Source organism: Polyergus mexicanus, unplaced genomic scaffold, assembly GCF_030449975.1.
Source record: "Polyergus mexicanus isolate NDT 795.1 unplaced genomic scaffold, iyPolMexi1.0 SCAF_22, whole genome shotgun sequence".
NCBI classification, from domain to species: Eukaryota; Metazoa; Arthropoda; class Insecta; order Hymenoptera; family Formicidae; genus Polyergus; species Polyergus mexicanus.
This window is the reverse complement of record NW_027223342.1, coordinates 540,220-563,970: the sequence shown is the minus strand read 5'-3', so window position 1 is coordinate 563,970 and position 23,751 is coordinate 540,220. Positions and strand designations below refer to the sequence as shown.

Genomic DNA, 23,751 nt, shown 5'->3' with positions numbered 1-23,751 from the left:
CGTGCAGAAATTAAATATCAAATTAATAAGAATTTATTTATTCGGTAAAATTAATAATTATAAGATAGATACCGGCTTCATCGGTAAACAATATGATGGAATTGAATTAGTTAATGAAGAAATTAATTAATGTTTTCCATTCACGTTTTTCACTATCCATATTTTTAATTCCCAAAAAATACTTTGTCGAGGAATCGATAGTGAATACCGTACCGATTGTTTTGGACACTTCGCAGGACAAAATCCCTGCGAAGCGGCAAAGTGCAGCTTCTACGAGCAATGCGCGATCAATCGCCAAGGGATCGCCAATTGCGAATGCGGCCCCGAATGTGAGCCGGTGATGAGGCCCGTGTGCGCCCGCGGCGGGACCACCTACACGTCCATGTGCGAGCTCAAGAGACAGGCGTGCCTGACGAGGAGCAATATCGAAGTCGCTTATGTCGGCACGTGCGGCTCCAGGGGACCCTGTTCCGAGAAGGTCAGTCTCAGTTATTTGCATGCGCGACACGTCGAGTGGGCTACGTTCGGACGCAATCGCGATATCCACTTTCGCGCTCGTTGATACCTAAGTATCAATAGGGTTTCTCGAAAACCGCCAATTATTGCTCCTCTCGTTCGTTAAATTCGATAGATCGATTAAACGAATACAAAGGAAATATTTATTGATTTTCTTGCTTTTCCTCGATAACAGTTATGAATAATTTGTAATGAAATGAAAATATTTTGAAAAAGGTTTAGAGAGATTATTATAGTATAATTTATCTGTATATTTTAAAGCTTTAAAGTGACGAATTAACGCCCCGAATTTAGTTCGATTTAAGCTACAAACACTATTCGATCTACGAAACAAGGTTTGTAATCGATGTCGAGTGAGCTCGGGAAATGGAAATTGCTAGATGTATTCACCGTGGAAATTGGAAGGGATCAAGAGTACGATGGAGTGCGGAAAGGAATTTCCTACCATTTCCCCTTCTCGATACTTTCTCGATTTCCCGCAAAATTCGAAAGCTCGAGGTGAGATCTTTTCGACGAGCTCCTTCGCCAAAAAGCAATTGTCGCTAATTGGATGACACCGTGCCGGGTATCTATCTCCGTGGGAAAACTAGCAGATACCGACGCGAAAAGGAACCGGGGAGTAATCGAGCTCGATGAATTTGCCGCAAAAACATTCGAGTATCGAGTTCCTTGTCCCTCGTATTTCTCACGAATGGCTTTATGAACCTTCCTTATATTCTCGATATAGAATCGAGAAACTCTCCATTAACTAATTAATTCCCTTACATTTTCACTATATTTTCCTTTGCCTTAATTTAATTAGAAATCATTTGAATAGAATATAAAATTATACATAAATTTATAATAAATTATATATTTTATAATGTAAATGTTTAAAAATATATTTATATTTAACAATTAATTTCAAAAATAAGAAAACCTGAGACACGCGAAATGGCGATAGCTTCTCGCATCGTGTAACGCGACGACACGTCGTAAATATAAACGCGTATGTTCGATTATTCGGTTCGCAGGTGTGCCAGTGGGGCGCAATTTGTGCGGAAAACGGCGGCAATGCTATGTGCGAATGTCCGACTTGTCCGGCAGAATTTCAGCCTGTGTGCGGCGATGATGGCATCAGCTATGGCAACGAGTGCAAGCTTCGCCTGGAGGCATGTCAGCATCGACGGGAGATACGCGTTCTGTACCAAGGATTGTGCAGTGAGTACCGAAAATAGATTTTACACGAGAGCGCACGTTCTCTGTTGTATCCCTGCGAATCCGCTCGTCGCTCGTTTTTAAAACTAGGAATTCACTTACATGCATTATTGACAATCTCGGATTTCAAATATATTGTAGAATCTACGTGAAAGGGGATTTTAATGGTAATAAAAGATATGCGTGTAAAAAATAATATTGTAGATATATTTTAAACTCTATATTCGAGATGAGAGAATGTAAATGAATTATTTTCATCAAAACGTAATCTCTTTCGTTTTGCTTTAAAGTTTCTAGCATCCTTTAGCAATGTATTGTATAAGAAAAGAAAGCGTACACATAAAAGAATTAGATTCCAACGTAGCTCGTTAGAGAAGTCTAACGCAATTAGTAGTATTGACTTTCCAGCAATCAAATTCCTCGCGCATTTGGAAATTTTAATGTATTGTATGATTGCATAAGTTCGTGCCCGATTTTCATAAATGGCATTAAGTTACTGCATGGCGGAGTTCTATTGTTTTCGTGTGGTAATTGTTGCTTACACCGAATAGACTTACACCGAATATGACGTTGTCTTATGTCAATTTAGCGTCGGACATTGTTCAGATAAGTCCATTTGTGCATAAGAGAAATCATTAAAAATGGAGAACGAAAAGGTGCATTTGCGGCATGTAACGCTATATGAATTTCGGAAAGGCGTGAGTGTTGGGATTGCACGAAAAAATATTCAAAGCGTTTATTCGGACCGCGCTCCTGCTCTCCGAACAGTCAAAAAGTGGTTTGGCAGATTTCGAAACGGTGATTTCAACATGGAGAATCAACCCCGCTCTGGACAACCGCCTTCTGGCATTGACGATGACATTGTGCATGCCTTAGTGGAAAGAAACCCAAGGATTACAACTGAGGATATTGCTGAGAGGCTGAACATTGATAATTCAACCGCTTTTCGTTATTTAAAAAAGCTTGGATACATTTCCAAGCTTGATACGTGGGTGCCGCATCTCCTGACTGAAAGGAATAAGCTGCAGGAAAACTGCAGGAGTCGCGATGGGAAATTCTGCAGCACCCGCCATATTCTCCAGATATTGCGCCTTCAGATTTTTATCTGTTCCGGTCTTTGCAGAATAGTTTAAATGGCGAGAATCTCAATTCCGAGGAAGCTGTCGAAAACCACCTTAGAAACTTTTTTCAAGAAAAACCAAGTTCTTTCTTCAAAAATGGAATCGACAAGCTTATAGATGGTTGGAAAACCATTGTAGAAAAGAATGGGGAATATATAATTGATTAATAAAAGTGTTATCTCTAAAATATAATCTATTGAAGTTTATATTTAAATCGGGCACGAGAGAGAGAGAGAGAACTTATGCAATCATCCAATATTTAAATAGCAATTTTTATTTTCTAATTATTATTTTTTTTTTTTTCGTTCAGCATAATCTTGTATGCCATTCAATCGCTTGGTCCCATCGTCACGAAGAGAAAATATTGTATATATATTGTCGGCTGAATTAATCTCTTAAATAGGTTTCCCGCATACACGAAATTCTGGATTGCCAATCCGACGGGTTGCTCCCGCATCAAGCGCTCGCTCTTACCGGGATTAATATTGAGCGTTGGAAAATAATTTCCAACTTGCGACGCGGGGCGTTAAGAGAACAAATCTGTAATTTTAATATGCCGGAGTGGTCGGACAACGGGGGTTAAATATACGGTCGCCGGCAACGGCGGTAACTTAAAACTTGCTACGACTAATTTGAATATCCGGCCCGGGTAAATTGAATTTATAACGGATTTCTGAACGATCTTAAGTAGCACGGCGGCATGAAACTTGATTAACGTCGATGACCTCGCGTGTTTCTCTAGAATAAGGCATCGATCGACCCCGCGCTTCCTCGCCGCTCGATACGATACGATAAAGCGCCGCGATCGTAAAAAATCACCATTGTGTTTGGTACGAAAGAAAGAAAGATGTATAATTTTCAAGCTCCGTATCGAAGAGGATCATCTTGATGCAAAACTTTCATAAACCATAAATAAGATCTACCATTTCCCCCCGTTGCGTTCCTCGATTATCTCGCAAACCTACTGAAACTGGTTTATCGTTATAAAAAATTATTATTATTTTTTTTTTTTAAACATATTTATATCGAGGTCAACGCGATTGACGAGCTGGGTCCGTTATAGTAAATAATTACCCCCCCCCTTTTTTTTTCACCACAAATGCCGCGTTTGTTAAAGTTACGCTTCGATCGTGTCGGATACTTTGAGCGACATCGCTCGGTTACTTCGCTCGCGATAGGAATTCCGGACGATATCGTAAACAACTTCCATGCAATACTGCACTCGACGATGCATCACCGTGGCTGCACGCGAACTCGAGCTATTAATCTTCATTTTATTATTTTCTACGATGCCTTTAATAACGACGCCACTCGCCCTGCTGTCCGATCCGAGGGAGGGTGGGAGAAAAGGGTGAAGGAGAGAGATTTCATCGACCTACGTACTTTACGACATTGGCCCCTACCCAGCAATTCCATTCTTATTAATCCACCCCCTCCTCCCTACCTCCCTCCCTCCCATCTACGATAATCTAGAATGAGCTGCTATCAGGAACGGTGGTTTCAAAAGGACGCGAATTCCTGAGCGATTTTCTGTCCTGTGCGTCTTTTCTTAGCACTCGATGAATATCACGCTCCAATCGCCTTTCGTTCCACGCCTTAATTCGGTAAATCTTGTAATAGAACATACGATTCTTCGGATAGAACATACGATATTTTTGAAGACGCGACTCAGAAATTCATGTAATCGCATGTTAAAAGCTGTTGACAAACTCCGAGAAATAGGTGTAAGTAAATGTAAACAAACACTTTTTCGTCTGCTCTACAATAAATACAATGTACGCAAACTTTACTTTATAATACCTGAGAAAAAGCATTAAAAATTTGAAATTGCGTATAATTAAAAATGTATTCTTCAAAATATTGGGTGATTGCATAAGTTCGTGCCTGATTTAAATATAAACTTCAATAGATTATATTTTAGAGATAACACTTTTATTAATCAATTATATAGTCTCTATTCTTTTCTACAATGGTTTTCCAACCATCTATAAGCTTGTCGATTCCATTTTTGAAAAAAGAACTTGGTTTTTCTTGAAAAAAGTTTCTAAGGTGGTTTTCGACAGCTTCCTCGGAATTGAGATTCTTGCAACAGATAAAAATCTGAAGGCGCAATGTCTGGAGAATATGGCGGGTGCTGCAGAATTTCCCATTGCGACTCCTGCAGTTATTCCTTTCAGTCAGGAGATGCGGCACCCACGTATCAAGCTTGGAAATGTATCCAAGCTTTTTTAAATGACGAAAAGCGGTTGAAATTATCGATGTTCAGCCTCTCAGCAATATCCTCAGTTGTAATCCTTGGGTTTCTTTCCACTAAGGCATGCACAACGTCATCGTCAATGCCAGAAGGCGGTTGTCCAGAGCGGGGTTGATCCTCCATGTTGAAATCACCGTTTCGAAATCTGCCAAACCACTTTTTGACTGTTCGGAGAGCAGGAGCGCGGTCCGAATAAACGCTTTGAATATTTTTTCGTGCAATCCCAACACTCACGCCTTTCCGAAATTCATATAGCGTTACATGCCGCAAATGCACCTTTCGTTCTCCATTTTTAATGATTTCTCTTATGCACAAATGGACTTGTCTGAACAATGTCCGACGCTAAATTGACATAAGACAACGTCATCTATTCGGTGTAAGCAACAATTACCACACGAAAACAATAGAACTCCGCCATTATGCCATCTATGAAAATCGGGCACGAACTTATGCAATCATCCAATACAATATATGTAAAAATGAAAATGATCCGTGAGATGTGAGTTAAAGCGAACATTTATCAAAATTGTAAGTATTATATACAATTTTCAAAGTAAAATTCCACGTTAATTGTGCGAGGCAAACGCGGCATATAAAATATTACTTATATATAATACTATTTTCTACACAGTATGAACCGAGCAAACTGATCCAATTACGATTATAATCGGTACGCGTTAGTTAAATGTAAAATATTATATCATTAAATATTATGAGACAAAGTTTCTTTGTCCTCGAGCTTGTGATAATGTCTCCCTTGTAAAAACGGGGGTATCGCCGCAATTAAACAAGAGTTGGAAATCCTCCCTCTACCGCCTCTCTTCCCGATTTCATCCTTCCGTTTGTCTTTATGGAAATCACTCGCGAATGAAGCGCTTTTCAACGCGAGACAAACGCACAACTCGTGCCGTTGGCCTCGAGGAACGATTGCACGATGACACCTGGCACTGTTCATTTCCAACGCAAATTCACGTACTCGCGCAAACATTCTTTGTTAGTCGTACGCAATGAACAAACTGTGTAGAAAGTGTTCTAAAATCACCGGTGCGTATTTTAAAAACAGATGTGTATGCGTGTGTGTGTGTGTGCAAGGAACGAATATTAAATAAAACCTATAAAATTCCGTAATATAATATTATTTTAACTTATTGACTTTAGTTTAATTTAATTATATACACATACACAGTTATAATAAATATATAAATGTAAAATAAATATAAATGAGGTAACGTAGGTAAATAGTTATCGTCGTTATCAAATATATCTAGGTACGCGAGTCAGCGCAATACTTGGGAAGAGAGAAATAAATCGTAACATTCCCTATTTGCATCTTTACTAAAGTTCCACTTGTCAACGTAGAGCGGACAAGCGCGTCCGCTATCGGACGCGCGATTTATCAAAAAAAGCCCGCCGGCAGGGATGCGTTCAAACAGCGATCCCATCAAACCAGCCCTCCTCCTCCTCCTCCTCTTCTCCCAATTCCACCAGCTCTCGACTGACGTTGTAAGGCACCGAGAATATAAAATCACGTACTCGAGAAAGTTAGTCTAAACACAAACAGTAATTTCCATCACAAAAATCTGATGAAATGGGATGCTTGGGACGATGAGAGGAAAAGGTGATCCGCGACCGAGTAGCTACCTACGACGACGCGATGCCGAGAGGTTTACCGAACTTTCCTCTCATAACACATGCACGCACGTACCCGGCGAACGCGCGCCCAAAAGATTGGATTGCTTTTAATATCGGGCGGGCACGGCGACCCACGAATCCGAAATTCTGGAACGGCGAGAGAAGAAAGAACTCGGGGTTTCCTCGGAGAGACTTTGGCGAATATCGCTACCATACTCCATGCTCTCCCTTTTTTTCTTTTTTTTTTTTTTTTTAGTATTCTACCATATATCGAGTTGAAAAAAGAATCATTTTTCATATAATATTCTACGATACTTTGAGAGTTCGCGATAATAATAGACGTTCGCGTTTTATTGCAGTCACAGCGAAAGCATTTCGAAGAGCACGCGATCTTGAGCGCGGGGGAGAGGGAGGGATGATTTTCTTCCATTATCGCTCGTGCTCTCGCGTCAGAAATCGAGCGGAACGTGTCGTAGAATTCGGTTTCGTGCGACGCCGGTCGCCCGAACGTTGTTTGAAATCATATGAGTTGTTACTCCACGGCATGCGCGCTGCATATGCATGCGCTTCCTTGCACGTTGCTACCCTCCTCGGCCATCCCGTCCCACCCTTGTTCGTAGTCACGCTCTACGCGCGTGATGATCCTCGTTTTCAAACCTCGTCGGAAAATCCGGGGGAGGGTCACTTTCCCTTCCTCCTTCCCGCAAGCATCATCGACACGTTGACAGATGAATCTCTTCCGTATCCGTCCTCTCTCTCTCTCTCTTCCTCCTGCCTCAACTCCCACCCACCCTCACATCCGTCGTGGATTTCAATGAATTCTAAAGATAACTTTCCAGAGACTGTCAAGCTGCCGCCATCGTTCTTTCTGCTCCTCCATTCTCCCTTGATTTCTCTTACTCGCATTTCGGGTACTACCCTTTGTCTCGTTTGCTTCCTCTTTCAACCCCTCCCGGTCGCCCCTTTTCGCCCGCGGCAGTGAAAATTCCACTCGAAACGGACGCCGTTATGCAAATATCCGCGAGAATCTTTATTAATGTTATCCCGAGGCGGTCAGAGGGCGGTTCGCCGCACGGGATGGTCAAGGGGTGGCGCGTGATTAATGGTCTGAGTGATGTCACGAAACCGAAGGAATTCGTATTGGCCGAATCTGTGCTGAACTTAAAAGCAGCTGCGCAATGCGATATAGATTCTTAATCGTCATCGATCTGTTCACAGATGGCTGCGAGAACAAGAAGTGCGAGTTTTACGGCGAATGCGAAAGCGACAGCGCCGGAGAAGCCAAATGCGTTTGTCCATCAAAGTGCGAGAGTTCGGTAAGTCCACACGTTATTCCGAATGATAATTGAAAATGATTTTTAAAAAAAATCTGTGAATTTTTAATGGCAATAATCAATTTCAATTTTTTAAACAAAATATATTTAAATATAAACTTCAATAGATTATATTTTAGAGATAACACTTTTATTAATCAATTATATAGTCTCCATTCTTTTCTACAATGGTTTTCCAACCATCTATAAGCTTGTCGATTCCATTTTTGAAGAAAGAATTGGTTTTTCTTGAAAAAAGTTTCTAAGGTGGTTTTCGACAGCTTCCTCGGAATTGAGATTCTTGCCATTTAAACTATTCTGCAAAGACCGGAACAGATAAAAATCTGAAGGCGCAATGTCTGGAGAATATGGCGGGTGCTGCAGAATTTCCCATTGCGACTCCTGCAGTTTTCCTGCAGCTTATTCCTTTCAGTCAGGAGATGCGGCATCCACGTATCAAGCTTGGAAATGTATCCAAGCTTTTTTAAATGACGAAAAGCGGTTGAATTATCAATGTTCAGCCTCTCAGCGATATTCTCAGTTGTAATCCTTGGGTTTCTTTCCACTAAGGCGTGCACAATGTCATCATCAATGCCAGAAGGCGGTTGTCCAGAGCGGGGTTGATCCTCCATGTTGAAATCACCATTTCGAAATCTGCCAAACCACTTTTTGACTGTTCGGAGAGCAGGAGCGCGGTCCGAATAAACGCTTTGAATATTTTTTCGTGCAATCCCAACACTCACGCCTTTCCGAAATTCATATAGCGTTACATGCCGCAAACGCACCTTTCGTTCTCCATTTTTAATGATTTCTCTTATGCACAAATGGACTTATCTGAACAATGTCCGACGCTAAATTGACATAAGACAACGTCATCTATTCGGTGTAAGCAACAATTACCACACGGAAACAATAGAACTCCGCCATGCAGTAACTTAATGCCATCTATGAAAATCGGGCACGACCTTATGCAATCATCCAATATTAATAACGTCACCGAGCGTTACAAATGTTTGTTCTAATGAATAATGCGATCATAAATATATCGGAGGAGCGGGCCGTGCATTATAGAATGTTATATCGACTGTTCAGGCTGTTCAGGATTATTCAAAATTGTCATTTGCATTCGCGCCGTTTCAAATCGTCGAAATTTTATAAATGTCGCGTCCCGTCTTGTTTGTATGTCTACAAAAATACAATACAATGTCAATGCGCGAGAGAAATGGCTTTCAATCCAAGGCTGACAGCCGCGCAGTCGCGTGCGGGAATTTCAAATTCAATAAATCGCTATAAGTGTATATATGACACGTGCCCTTGTCGCGTAATAATTCTATCGAATAAATGTCAGATTAATTGTAAACGAAAAAATTGCTTCGCGGACTAAATGTTCTTATATTTTATATCGGAATTAATCAATACAGTTTTTAAGATTCTTACGAATATTTTACTACGAGAAAAATATCCTGTATTTATCACTAAAAAAAAAAAAAAATACACCATCGTATTATGTATACATTTATAAATGCATCAAATAGAGATACGCGCTAGACAAATAAATATTTATACAAATATTTTTCGGCCCGAACAAGAGTTCAAATTAATAAAGAGAACAATTCTTTTTATGGCTACTTTTTTTTCTCAAACAATATTTCGATACGTCTAGATCCATTTCCGCGTCGATACAGATAGAATTGACCGTGAGATCGTGCTGATTTTTTCATCGGAAAGATATAGATCGATCGCTATCGCATGCCTCGCAATCTCTTCGTCGTTCCGAGATGCTCGCGGCGATTCGTTCGAGCTAGGGCTCCTCGCTCGTTAGCGTAACCGACGTGAAATATTCATACGATGATGAAATGCGCGTGTATATGCATTCTCGGCCAGCAGCGGTGTTTTGCGTTTTTCCCAAGACCGTTCGATGTTACGCGCCGCGAAAATTGCGCTTCGTTAGAAACACGCCGTTAGGGATATGAGAGAGGCTGCGCCGGGAGGGGGGAGGGGGGCGGATCGTCAGGGGGGGATTGACACATTTGCATGCGCTATTTCCAGGACTTTTCATCAACGTTACGTTTCGCGTGCGTATGTGTGAGGAAAGTCGGTTTATTATATCCCTCTTTCGCGGAAGATGAATGGCGTTTTCGTGTTTCATTAGATTAGCCGACAATAGTCGATGATTCTTCAAAGAATTGTCGAAAATTTCACAGCGAAAACGCGACGCGACCATTCGCGTTTCTCCGTTAGAACAATAGGAGAATTAGTTTTTTTTTTTTTTTTTTTTTTTTTTTTTTTTTTTTTTAATTAATTAACATTTCGTTCTCATGATTGTGACACCCCCTTTGCCGGGGTGTGGCCTGATGCGTTTTATCTCTCGACGCATGCTACGAGTATTCAGCAGTAAAATCCCACGTGAATAGATTTGTGACAAGTCACTGTCCATTCGTCCGTGTATAAATGCGGGCAGGACGAAGTTTCTGTTCTTGCGAAGCTTGATACAATTGGTATAAAAAAAATATCACAAGATGCGTATGATAAAAAGATTTCCGAGATTACATCAACTTTCAACAAATCGGGATTTATAAATCCGCAATTTTCGAATTAATACTCGTTTTCATTTATTTCCGTTAATAACTGTTTAATAGTAACAATTTGATGCGCGCCGATACGTGAAGTCCGATTCGCATGTACGGAGCTACAATTTCTATGGATTTATTCGCCTATCTCTCTCTTCTCTCTCTCTCTCTTTCTTACTTTTTCCCGACCTGTCGCGGCGATCGCACACATTCAGAATGGGAGGCATGTCGGGTTCATCAAGATAGCGATCCCGCAGAAAATTCAGCCGATCTCTCGATTCGGGTAGATGGAGAGGAGATGGCACGGATTTCACGATTCGTGAAACGTCCTGCTGACGAGACGGCGAACAATTCCGAATTCCTTCAACGTGGTCTTTTCGTGGTCGTCCGTGAGAGGAGACGCGGACAGGAATAAGGGATCCGATTGATTCAACGTCGAGGAAAAAGAGTTGAGAAAGGGATTAGATTGGCAGGGGTTTTTCCTAAGCCCCGTGGACCCGAGGCTTCTCTAGCTGCTTACCTCCAGGACAACGACGACGAGAGGGATAAGTTCGCTTTCGTCGGTCGGTCACCCGATGCTTATCGGGAAGTATCGGCGATCTCCCTAACTCGCGATAGGAATTCCGGAACGCGTTTCCACGATGCGAGATAAATGCGAGGTCAATTACGTTTCAGATCGGAAGATCGTTAAAATTATTCAGAATCCAGTATCCTCGCTGCATCGAAAAATTATAGACACGATGTAATTTAAACTCCCCCTACCCTCCACCCCCCGCCCTATAATTGATTTTTCATATCTCTCGCGCGATATTAATCCGCTTTGCAAAAATCGCAGAAATAGTCGCAGAATTACATTTGAAAAATTGATTTGACGATCTTATTATTTGCAACGTCGATTCAAGCAGATGGTTTTATTCAAAAGACAGAATATTGCATCGGGGGGAGAACGTAAGGCGATGGACGCATTCGCGTACAATACATCCCTCTTGATGAAACACGAACCATGGATCCTCCGCACATGTACGCGGATTAACCTCAGAAAATGAGCTGACTGACGTCAATTAAACTTAACAGGGAACCAACTAAATCGTACGGACTCTCCCTCTCTCTCTCTCTCTCGTGGAGAAACTTTACCGCAGCCCGCATACCGAATGTGCAGATCTATTTTGAACGGGCGTAATAATATAACTACCGTCTTTCTCTCAAAACGTCCAAAGCCATCCATCTCGAATTCCAATTAGATCAAATGAGGGCTTTTCTTACGCGCATATATGTCCATTTGCATAATTATATTATAATGAATGCTCCAACAGGCGATGGGGAGGGGAGAGAGAGAGAGAGAGAGAGAGAGAGAGGTGCAAATTACTTACGTAAATTAACAATTACATTTGTGATCGTTTCCACCGAATAATTCAGCGCCAATTAATTGATCATTAATTATGTTTTCAATGCGATTCATTGTCAATTAATAAACAATAATTATATTTGCTTTATATAAAATTAATCGAGACTGATCGACATTGATCGAGAGCTAATCAGTTAAGTTTAGATACACGGAAAGAAAAAGTGCCATTCCCAGATTTGTCGAAGAATAAATTCTTGTACGTCCAATCGGCCTTTTACCGCAAACACGAACAGCTGACGGATATAACAGTGACAAAGGACGCGAGTGGAACACGAGTGTGATACCAGCAAACAGGAGGAGTCGCGAATATGACAGCCGAGCTAATTAAGTTTCGCTCTTACCCGTGTTATATTGCATCGCGCGACCTCTTCGTCCTTCCCACTCCCTCCCCCTCCCCCCTCGCGACCCTTCCGCCTATTCCCTGGCCTCGCCTTGCTGTCCGTCAAATGCACCATGTATCCTCTATGCAACAAGTGAGACACGCAGAGAGACCTCGCCTCTCACTATCTTCTCTCTCTCTCTCTCTCTCTCTCTCTCTCTCTCTCTCTCTCTCTCTCTCTCTTTTCTACTTTTAACCTTTACCTCTAAAACTCTTTTTGCTCTTTTAAATTTATCTCTTCGTATTCCCCTTTGCCGCAGCCCTATACACGTTTCATCTCACCGTTTCGGAACAAAAATTCTCTTTTATATACGGATACTGATGTAAGACAGAGATTTTACCTCGAGATAAAAGAAAAAAAATCTTCTCATCATATTTCATGCATTCTTGTCATTTTTGTAATTACAGTACATTCATAATTGATTATATTTGTAATCGTGCATGTACAGGTGACAGAGCCGGCGGGTGCGGAGAAGGTTTGCGGATCCAATGGAGTGACCTACGATAATGAATGCGACTTGAAAAGGGCGTCGTGCACGAGCCGGACCTTCATCGCCATTAGCTACGTGGGTGACTGTGGTAAGCGTTCGTATATTTCACGTGCATATATAAAAAATGCAAGCTAATGCGATGAGCTGATACTGCTACCAGATAACGATAATAGAGTCCTTTTCCACTTCCTTCCATTCTACGAGAGCACAATTTTTACATTTTGATGAAAAAGAGGAGAATTAATAGTATTTTTTTTTCTTTTCTTTTCTTTTACTCGCGTACACTTAAATATTATTTTCATCGATTTTTACCGGAGAGAATCTGAATTTTCATAAATATTTTTTTTTTTTTTTTTTTAACGCATAATTTCGGATAGTTTGAAAATTTGTAGCGATGATCTATGAGAAATGGCTAAGGAGAGAAAACTAACTACGTTTTCCAGAAATGTGCACGAGGGTGAAGTGCGAGCACGGGGCGCATTGCGTAGCGGGTGTGTGCGTGTGCCCGAAGGTCTGCCCGGAGAGCAGCGGCGAGCTCGTTTGCGGTAGCGACGTGAAAACTTACCAGTCTGAGTGCGAGCTGCAGCGAGCAGCCTGCGACAGGGATCCCAAGTTGCCGGCGTTGCACGTCACGTTTTACGGGGACTGCGGCGACAGATTGGCCGTGGCGGCGTTGAGTATGTTGCTGAAATTATATATAGTCTAGAAATTATATAGTGTCGCCCCGCGCCCGACTCTCTTAACACGTTCTTGCGAAAATCTCCTTGCAGTTAATTCGCGCCAACTACTAGTTACATCGATTAAAATGTACATTTTTTAATAGCGGATACGGTCTCGAGAGATCCGCGATATATTGTATGTGTACAAAAGGAGAGAGAGAAAGAGAAATCGGGTATATATGGTAAATCTTTGGCAATTTAATTTTAACTTTGTGATCCCAAAGTTCTCAGAAAAGACGAGCCGTAGAGGTGAACTGTAGAGCGTTTGACAGGCGAAAATGTTTAAGGCGCACCAAGCATCTCAGACAACGTAATGGAAAGCCATTGCTGCTTGTCGACTCGAGAGTTGGGGTGTTCGACGCGATTCGCAAACCCTTTGAGGGGGGGTTAACGCTCGAGGCGCGGGACGCACTCGTGGAGTTTCAAAGACGTTCGCACATTTCACACGTGCCTTCTCTCTGTAATCTTGGCAAGGTTGCTGCTGCTGTGTAACAGGGCGCGTAATTGAAAATAGTTTTCGTAAAACGATCGCAGCGACGAGAACGCTTATTAGAACGCCTGGATACCTTAACGCTTATCCCGAAATGCGTTAACCGCGTGTCGTTAACGATTTGGGGCTTGCCTTTAACGTTCTAACAACGCGCATAATAAGCCGCTCTAACCATCGCTCTCTCTCTCTCTTTAACCGCTTCTAATAGCGACCAAGTCGACACTCGCGGTGACACGCGTGGCCACCACCATCGCCGACATGACGAGCACGCAGGAGCGCGAGGCCTGCAAGGACATTCACTGCGACTTCGAGGCAACCTGCGAACTCGGCCCGGACAGGTTCCCCAGGTGCAGCTGCAGATTCGATTGCGCCTCCATCCCGCCGGAGAATATGCGGGCCGTCTGCGGTAGCGACCTCAGGATCTACTCCTCCCTCTGCGCCATGAAGATGGAGGCTTGCCAGAGGCAGCAGGAGCTTCGACTGAGGCCCCTCGATCTCTGCGAAGGTTGGGAAGCGATCGAGGAAATTCGAATATCGATTGACGAAGACGGATTTTGCTTCTCTCTCGACGCTTTCACGATAATCTCTATTAACGATTCATCTTCCACACTCTTTACATTTTCCCTGCTAACAAGTGATAAATTAAATTGAGCGGAGCAAATTCTCGCTTTGATCTGTTGCTTTAAAGAAATGAATGCAATAATTAACTTTTTACTATGATACTTGTGCAGGCATGGAGGTCAAGCCTTGCAACGGCGATCCTCCATTGGTAGACTCCGAGGGTAACGAATATGACTGCGGTAGTGGACCAGAACGCAAAGACTGCCCTAGCAATAGTTACTGCCATCAGACGACACGATTCGCTCGTTGCTGCAAGAAAGGTTAACGAGAAATCTCTTTTAATAATTTTCAAAATCGACCGATATACTTAGCTATCTATAATAACATTAATATTTTATACATCAATCGCAGATAAAATCAATCAAAAATAATATATTGGGTGATTGCATAAGTTTGTGCCCGATTTAAATATAAACTTCAATAGATTATATTTTAGAGATAACACTTTTATTAATCAATTATATAGTCTCCATTCTTTTCTACAATGGTTTTCCAACCATCTATAAGCTTGTCGATTCCATTTTTGAAGAAAGAACTTGGTTTTTCTTGAAAAAAGTTTCTAAGGTGGTTTTCGACAGCTTCCTCGGAATTGAGATTCTTGCCATTTAAACTATTCCGCAAAGACCGGAACAGATAAAAATCTGAAGCCGCAATATCTGGAGAATATGGCGGGTGCTGCAGAATTTTCCATTGCGACTCCTGCAGTTTTCCTGCAGCTTATTCCTCTCAGTCAGGAGATGCGGCACCCACGTATCAAGCTTGGAAATGTATCCAAGCTTTTTTAAATGACGAAAAGCGGTTGAATTATCAATGTTCAGCCTCTCAGCAATATCCTTAGTTGTAATCCTTGGGTTTCTTTCCACTAAGGCGTGCACAATGTCATCATCAATGCCAGAAGTCGGTTGTCCAGAGCGGGGTTGATCCTCCATGTTGAAATCACCATTTCGAAATCTGCCAAACCACTTTTTGACTGTTCGGAGAGCAGGAGCGCGGTCCAAATAAACGCTTTGAATATTTTTTCGTGCAATCCCAACACTCACGCCTTTCCGAAATTCATATAGCGTTACATGCCGCAAATGCACCTTTTCGTTCTCCATTTTTAATGATTTCTCTTATGCACAAATGGACTTATCTGAACAATGTCCGACGCTAAATTGACATAAGACAACGTCATCTATTCGGTGTAAGCAACAATTACCACACGAAAACAATAGAACTCCGCCATGCAGTAACTTAATGCCATGTATGAAAATCGGGCACGAACTTATGCAATCATCCAATATATAATTTTCTTGAAATATTAATTTTTATAAATATATCAAATTAGATATATATGTGGATAAAAATCTCTCAGAGAATAAAAATTTCAAACGTTTCACCCAAAACACTAGTCAATCTCAAGGAAATTGCTTTAAAAAAATCAACGCGCAATTTTATTTATATCGCACGCAAGCTCGAGACGCTCGCGCGACAGATGACAGTCAAGTGACGTGCTTTTCCAGTCCTAGGTAATCAGGTGCAAAAATGCGCGGACTCGTGGCACGGCTGTTGCCCGGATGGGAAGACCGCCGCCCTTGGTCCGGACGGCGCTGGTTGCCCGAGTTTGTGCAACTGCAATAGGCTCGGTAGTATGTCAGATACCTGCAATCCGGAAACCGGTCAATGCGAGTGCAGGCCAGGCGTGGGCGGTCTGAAGTGTGACAGATGTATGCCGGGTTACTGGGGACTGCCGAAGATAAGCGAGGGTCATCAGGGATGCATACGTAAGATTTTCGAATCTGCGTTTTCTCAGAATCTGTCATTCTGATATATTTGTCGTATAATTTTTTTTCCTACAGATATAAATATACAGAACGATATATATTGTACATATAGGGCGTGTCGTGTAACATATCTCTCTCGCTTTAATCGATCCTTTCGATTACTTGTACGATCAATCGCCATGTATCGAATAAACCGTTTATTTGTCTCGTATATACGTATCGGGAAGATATTTATAATTACGTTTGACAGCATAAACAATCCTCATTATTTGCCGTAAAATTAACACGAATTATTTTCTTTCCCCGAATCGTAGCGTGCGGCTGCTCGCTATTCGGTTCCGTCAGAGAAGACTGCGAGCAGATGACAGGACGTTGCGTCTGCAAGTCTGGCACCCAGGGGCATAAATGCACAATCTGCAACGACCACAACAAGATACTCACCGCCACCGGATGTTACTCAGGTATCGCGTGCAAAAATAATCGTCTGAATGTGTTACTAAAATGCGTAAATTCCAATTAGCGATCTAAAAAATTTAATTGTAACCTTTTCCTCTTTATAAGCGTAAAAAAAAAAAAGATTAGGACACCCGTTCGTTTAATTCCTTTCAATATCTAAACCTTAATACCCGACTATTCTAAAATCAAATTCCCCCGGGAATTAGCATCGCCCTAACATACTCGGCATCAAACGCCGTTTGTTTCTCGACGTAACGATGTTACCGATCGCCGGGATTTAACGCTCTCGGACAGACGACGCGACACCGCGATCCGTCTCGGTAACGCGCGGACGTAATTCTATTAATTAACGCGCCCCCTAATCCGTTTTGCATCCGCAGTGGACACGATACCGCCCATACCTACGTCCTGCAACGAGCTGGAATGCTACTCGGGCGGCCACTGCACCGAGATCGGCGGCGCGCACTGCGTCTGCCCGTCCTCGTGCCCGGCCGACGTGCCGTCCTTGCCGGTTTGCGGCAGCGACGGGCAGACCTACGACAACGAGTGCGAGCTAAGGCTATACGCGTGTCGCCACCAGGCCGACGTGGTCACGCAGGCCTTCGGCCACTGCAGAGGTGGGTTCACTGAACGTACACCGCCGAACAGATCGCTTTACGTTCTCCTCTACTAAGAGAGAAACGCTATCGATAGAGATCGCTTGTAAACGAGTAGCTCGAATAAATTATACACACACCCCGTAGAAATAATGAACGCGAGGCTCACATGGCCATTTAGGCCGCGTTAGATAATCGAGAAATATGCCTAGTGTATAGCGATGTTAACAGAGAGAGAGACGCGCGTCGATAATAGAATCTGAGAAGAAAATCAGGGCTTGAAACGACGAACATAGCGAGAAGAAAAAAATATAATATAAGCCGAGTTGCCTCAAGAGCAACTCGAATAAACTGTATCTGCGATTTAACGATAGTCATTGTTTCGTATAAATTAATCGAGAGAATCTATATAATCAAATTAATAATAACGTTGATGCAATCAATGCTTGAAAAATATCGACGTTATCGGGAAATGTGAAATTTGTACGATAGAAAAAAAAAGAATATTTGAAAATGCTATTAGATACGATAATTGATGATAATTTCAACGAGAGAATCGCGGCCTAATAATAATAATAATATAGCGAACGCGCTCTGTGACATCGGTTTGTAACAATTTAGATTTCTTTAAATAGGACGTTGTTAATTATAGAGCAGGAACACTGGAAACAAATAAATTTTACGGAGAGATCTGATTATAAAAAAAAGAAAAAAAAACGCTCAGCTTTTCTCCTACAGACACTAACCAGTAACAACCCACTTTGTATATCCAAACGTTATAATAAACTCATCAAGTTTCTACTGACATGTATATATATATATATATTTGTGTGTAACCCCCGCAACCCGGAGCTACTACTTTGCTTGCTTTTCTTATAATTTGTCGCATTCCGTTCTCGTTTTGTGAATAATACTTGTGATTAATATGAATCGCGAAAAGTTTAATCCACTTACGAAGAAAAAACCAAACGAAGGAGGAAAGGAAGCAAAGTTAGTAAACGAACTTGCATTGAGAAACCGATACGAAATTGCAAGGTAAACTCAACTCTTCCATAGGAATTTACGAGATAATAAAAGTATATTATTACCGAAAACGCCACATATAATTACAATACAATCATCGTTATTCATCGGCATCAACATTTTCAACTAAGAATCAGATGGTAAAAGATCTAAAATCAATAAGCTAAACGAGATGTGAATAATGACGTTTAATTATTTTTATTTAATTTTTAAATTATCATATATTTACATAGGATTCGCGTATCATTCTTACAGCCTTCTCGATAATTTGTCGCGCAATCATTTTCGCGAAAAAAAATACGTAGATTTAGCGAGAATAGTAAGATCTATAAATTCACTTAGTCGGGGGAAGCATTAAAGTATCCCCGGAGGTGAAGCAACTGTCGCGTTCGCGCGTGAAGAAAGTTGGCGAACGTTAACTCGCGAAACTGAGCGAGCGCCCAAGGTGGTTTTAACTAAATCACCGCGGACTTCCAGCATGATCTCGTCTTAAGTGGCGCCCGTGGGACGTGTCCAGAGAAGAGCCGACATCCACAGAAACGGTAACTGGCGGTCCAGCCGTAAGCATTAGACCCGCGTGACTCGCGCATAACTCTGTTATCCCGCGAGATGATGCGAGAGCGGACAAAGTTACCTCGCGAATATTATCAGTCGGGACAATTTTACCGGTATAGATCAAAATTTCGATCGCGCCATCGCGATCTAATTTCGCGAACCGTTGATTACGCCGGCGTTAAATTCCATCCCCGAGTCTCAATCGGATCGACGAATCTACAATAGCTTCTGCGCGGGTATGATAAACCACGCGGCGCAAGAGGTAGAAAGAGAGAGGGTATCCCTTCCCAGAGTCCTCTTCTCCGTCCTCTTTTTTTTCCTTCCTCACACTCCTCGAGATATTCCGAGCCCCCGACGAAGTTCGTGGAGCGAAACGTCGGAATCTATTAAAGTCTCTCGCCTCACCCCCGTAAACCCCCCGACCCCTTATTTTCGATTGCTCAGCCGCCTCTCTGTCTGCACCCTCTCCCTTCCCCCTCCCCCCCTCTTTCTACTTTCCGATCTAGCTCTCGCGCTGGAAGTCAATCTCTTAAAAAGTTCTTCTTCGAAGCTCGTCCTCCGGAGTCAAACATAAATCAGATTACGCCGTCCTCGCGGACTCCCACTTTCTTCGCCATCCTTGTCGCCGTTACTCCTCCACCCCTTTCGCTCTGGCATCGAGAGTATTCGCTGAGAGACTTCGCCGGAAGATCGCGGAGGTCTTTCTGTCTTTCTCTCTCACGATGTATCTTCTTCATTCCTTTCGCCCGTGTCGACGCACGAGATCAAGGTAGAGGACGATAACGGCGACGGTAAGGGACGGGAGGAAGAAGAGGGAGATACGATATGGGCGCCAGCACTTTGGATCCTGTAAATAATGCATGCCGTAATTTCTCGGCTTCCTGCGGGAAAGAAATCCTCGGATATCTTCTCGGGAGAGCCTGTAAAACAGAGGATCCGAGAGGCAAACGATCGGTCACCGTATATGCTGCGAGTGTGTCATCTTTGACGCGAACGCGAGTTATAATGAATTGGATTACGATCACGCGAAACGGGGACATCGAGGTCACGACGTATCGGGAGATAAACGAGAGCGAGATGACAGACGACAGCTGATCGCAGACACGAACGATCAATATTTACTTTTTCATGTGAAAATATTCGCCAATATGGGACGTTCTGAAATAAATCATCAGCGAGAGAGGAAAGCGATGAATCAACACACAACGTCGAGTTAGCATCGATACGTCTTATAATATAATATATGTCGCGAAAACTCGAGACGTCGATGGTCTGATAAAATTTTACCGAATAGTCTTTGCAATGTCGAGTGCATCCTTCGTTTAATCGAATTTAATCTAAAAGCTTCACGATTGTATAACGCTCGTTTTAAGAAAGTTTTACTCTGAAATCCGAAAGATTTCGATCATTCGCGAAAAAATTGCGGATTGAAAGACATTACCATAATTAGTATTTAAGGTAAATAATGAAGAAAAGAAAATTTACGAAGATTGAAATTCCCAGCCGACGTGATTCCCTTATTACAACATCGTATCTGGCAAAGCGCATCTTTTCAGCGAAGCAACCATATCCATAAATTACGTATCACACGAGCCGCGTAAACGCGTTCTAAAGATCCTGCCCATCGACGGGCGACATAAGAAGAGAACGGAATAGACTTCGCGAAGCGCATCGGAATCTTCATCCCTTAAATGAACCGAAGCCATTCCGATAGGAGAAGAGGCCGGGGATATTTGCAGCGGCGACAACGAGAAAAGTTCGTTCTAGCAACGTGGAAGTAAATAAATGAAACGATTATACGGAGACAAATAAACGGGTTGTCGAACGCGAGAGGATGGACTCGAGAGGACGAAAAGGGTTCGGGATCTAAAGAGAAAGAGAGAGAGAGAGGAGAGGAGAGGGAGGACCGAGCGTCGAGAAAAAAATAACGGAAATCCTCGACAGGCAATAATAGGAAGCAATCCGGCAATTGGAAAGTAATTAAAATCCCATCAAGAGGCCGCTACGAATTCTGTTAACAGTCTCGCGTTATTCCGAGCCGATAGAATTAGCTTTTCGATTTTCATTTAGAGCAACTCCGACGCCCCGTCATGTCGCACATCGCGTCCCTCTTCGAGCACCGCTCGAGTGCCGGGAGGTAAATCCTCACCGCGCACAAATGGAAATGAAATAATGGAAACAAATAAGAGAAAGAGAGATAATTTATATGATGCACCGCAAAAGATATTATTATGCCCTGTGGACATTGAACGTAGTACTGAAGTTCTATTATAGTTATATGTAATGTAATTTTAATCTAAAGTATTTTAGAGTCTCTTTAATCTAAAGATAAAATCGATCTGGAATAAAGTTAAATGGAGCCATTCATGTTGATTAAAATGTAAACAATATTAGTATCTGTATTTCAGTAACTGTGTTACATTAATTGAAATAGGACGCACTCCTTTCGGATCGATTTCTGGCGTCAATTATTTTAATTTATAATTTTCACGAAGAATTATATTTTTTAATAGAAATTATTTATTCAGAGATATAAGAAGAGAAGAAATAAGAAGGATTGAAGATATGAAATAGTGGAAATGGAAAGATTAGGAGGGAAGGCTCCTAGAAAGACCGTCAAGTTTTTTTTAATAAATCCTCTGGATGTAGCTTTCAGGATCGCTCAAATCACTACAAGAAGCTGAATGGGCGATTTCAATTCTACTTTCACTGAGATTTTTTTCGTACGCGTGGATAGATTAATTCTCGAAATTTATTCCGACGAACAAGAATATTTAATTTGACACGCGACATTCATTCATCTTCCATCAATTATATATTTAAAAATTTCTCTATACATAAAACATAGTTTTTTATTTCTATAGCGCCAAAATGTCCATGTACCCTTCGCTTCAACTTTAAAGATGAAAAATAGATGAGTAAATTGTTTTTAAAAATCTTTCTTTCTGAACGAGATTTTACTTTTCAAAATTAATTAACAGAAACTCACAGAGAGAAACGTTTGTCTGATGCGATTTTATGATTATATATACTCTCTAACAAAAACGTCGTCGTTGCAATTTTTAATGAGCGAAAATTAATAATTTTATAATGGAATTTTTTACACACACACACACACGCACGTGTGAGCGACAAAATGCGAATTCTGTTCGATTGACAATGTTGCCATACGCATTACTTTATACGTGATGAAAATCTATTTTTCTCTGCACAAACGTAACTGAATATGATATAATTAAAATCAGGGCTAGTAATCGATTTTTTAACTAATTATATATTTTTTTTCTACTCGATCATCGATGTAATATTTTACATTTGCAAAAATCGCTCAATTTAATTTTCTTTTTCAAATAATAATAATATAAGTAAATGCAATAAAACACGAGTCTCGGTTAAATAAAAAAAAATCTCGCAATAAATATTTTCTCGGTTATATAAGTCCTGATATAAATAAAACTTATCATCGGTGAATGCAAGGCAGGAAAAGAGAAAGATAATGGCAAAATCGGAATTCACGAATATTTTCAGACGACCCTATGGTTAACACGGACTTCCCCGTTAAGAGATACACAGCTGTACAATATACCCAACCAGCGGCCGCTATTTCTCCGTTGTCCAAATCCACGCGGCATCTCTTGGTACCGGAGCCGGACCCACGATATTATTACACTCATCGAGCTCATCAAGAGACTATCACCATCGACAGAGATAACTTAAAGCATGGTAAAAGACGAAATTTCGAATTAGTTCCTTTGTTCCCAGGCAATGTTTTTTTTATTCAAAGAAATGAAAAGAGATACAAAAAAAAAAAAAAATGATCGGTCAGAAATTTTAATCCCTCTTCAGAGAAACGTCGCTTTAATTTTCCCAAGCTTCTATAATTCTCTTCGTTTGAAGATCTTAAGCAGATTACAATTGATTAGATACTAAATTATTGAACTGATTAATAATTAAGTACAAATTTGTATAATGTAAAGGTATACTTAATTAATTTACTGCTAATTGTGAATTAACACGATCAAAATATTAATACTTAGAAATCGCTCGTAACCCTTGAAACGTGGCACAATAATACAATACATGACGAAAAATGAAAAGTTTGTAGAAATTTATTTTATTCTAAATCTCGACATTAAATAATTTAAAAGTCCGCTACCACATCTGTTCGACATCGATTCGATAAAATTACGGTGTCTATTATTTCGGGATGATCTTAAAAATAATTTTATCGCGAGATCAGGAATTTGTTGATATACAATTCCGTTTTTTTTTTTTTTTTTTTCCCCGAAAACTATAAAGCAAGCGCGTTTGATTTAAACTTTTTAAATAATTGGCGGTGTATGTGAATAATAAGTAGAGATTAACTCTTACAGGAGTAGCCGCGGCGTATCGACCGACGCCAGCGACTATTCGAGTGATCACTGCTCTCCTGGGTGATCTTTGTAGCGACGACAAGGATTGCGCAATACCTAACAGCGAATGCTCAAACGGCGGCTGCATCTGTTCCGAGGGCTATGCGGAAACTAGTGATCGGCAGGAATGTTTCGGTGAGCCCAAGTGTCTCGATTATACACGTCGGTTCATTACTCTCTCGTGAACTTTCACTGTATAAAATATTCTCATTAAAGCAACATCTATTTCAAATTATTC

General features: G+C 41.4%; 1 protein-coding gene across 11 annotated transcripts in view; it reads left to right on the top strand.

Moving 5' to 3' along the window:
- LOC138942425 (agrin) overlaps nt 1-23,751 on the top strand; it is a 443,133-nt gene that overhangs the window by 409,371 nt on the left and 10,011 nt on the right. For 7 of the 11 annotated variants that reach the window (XM_070312652.1, XM_070312651.1, XM_070312644.1 and 4 more), the window contains 12 exons: nt 237-478; nt 1,530-1,716; nt 7,939-8,036; nt 12,837-12,966; nt 13,322-13,555; nt 14,296-14,592; nt 14,819-14,968; nt 16,211-16,471; nt 16,786-16,932; nt 17,308-17,544; nt 22,630-22,824; nt 23,475-23,648. In XM_070312652.1, the coding sequence (XP_070168753.1) occupies nt 237-478; nt 1,530-1,716; nt 7,939-8,036; nt 12,837-12,966; nt 13,322-13,555; nt 14,296-14,592; nt 14,819-14,968; nt 16,211-16,471; nt 16,786-16,932; nt 17,308-17,544; nt 22,630-22,824; nt 23,475-23,648 (2,352 nt within the window). The remainder of the gene's footprint in view (nt 1-236; nt 479-1,529; nt 1,717-7,938; nt 8,037-12,836; nt 12,967-13,321; nt 13,556-14,295; nt 14,593-14,818; nt 14,969-16,210; nt 16,472-16,785; nt 16,933-17,307; nt 17,545-22,629; nt 22,825-23,474; nt 23,649-23,751) is intronic. The other 4 variants (XM_070312648.1, XM_070312647.1, XM_070312650.1 and 1 more) reach the window with 4 other exon arrangements.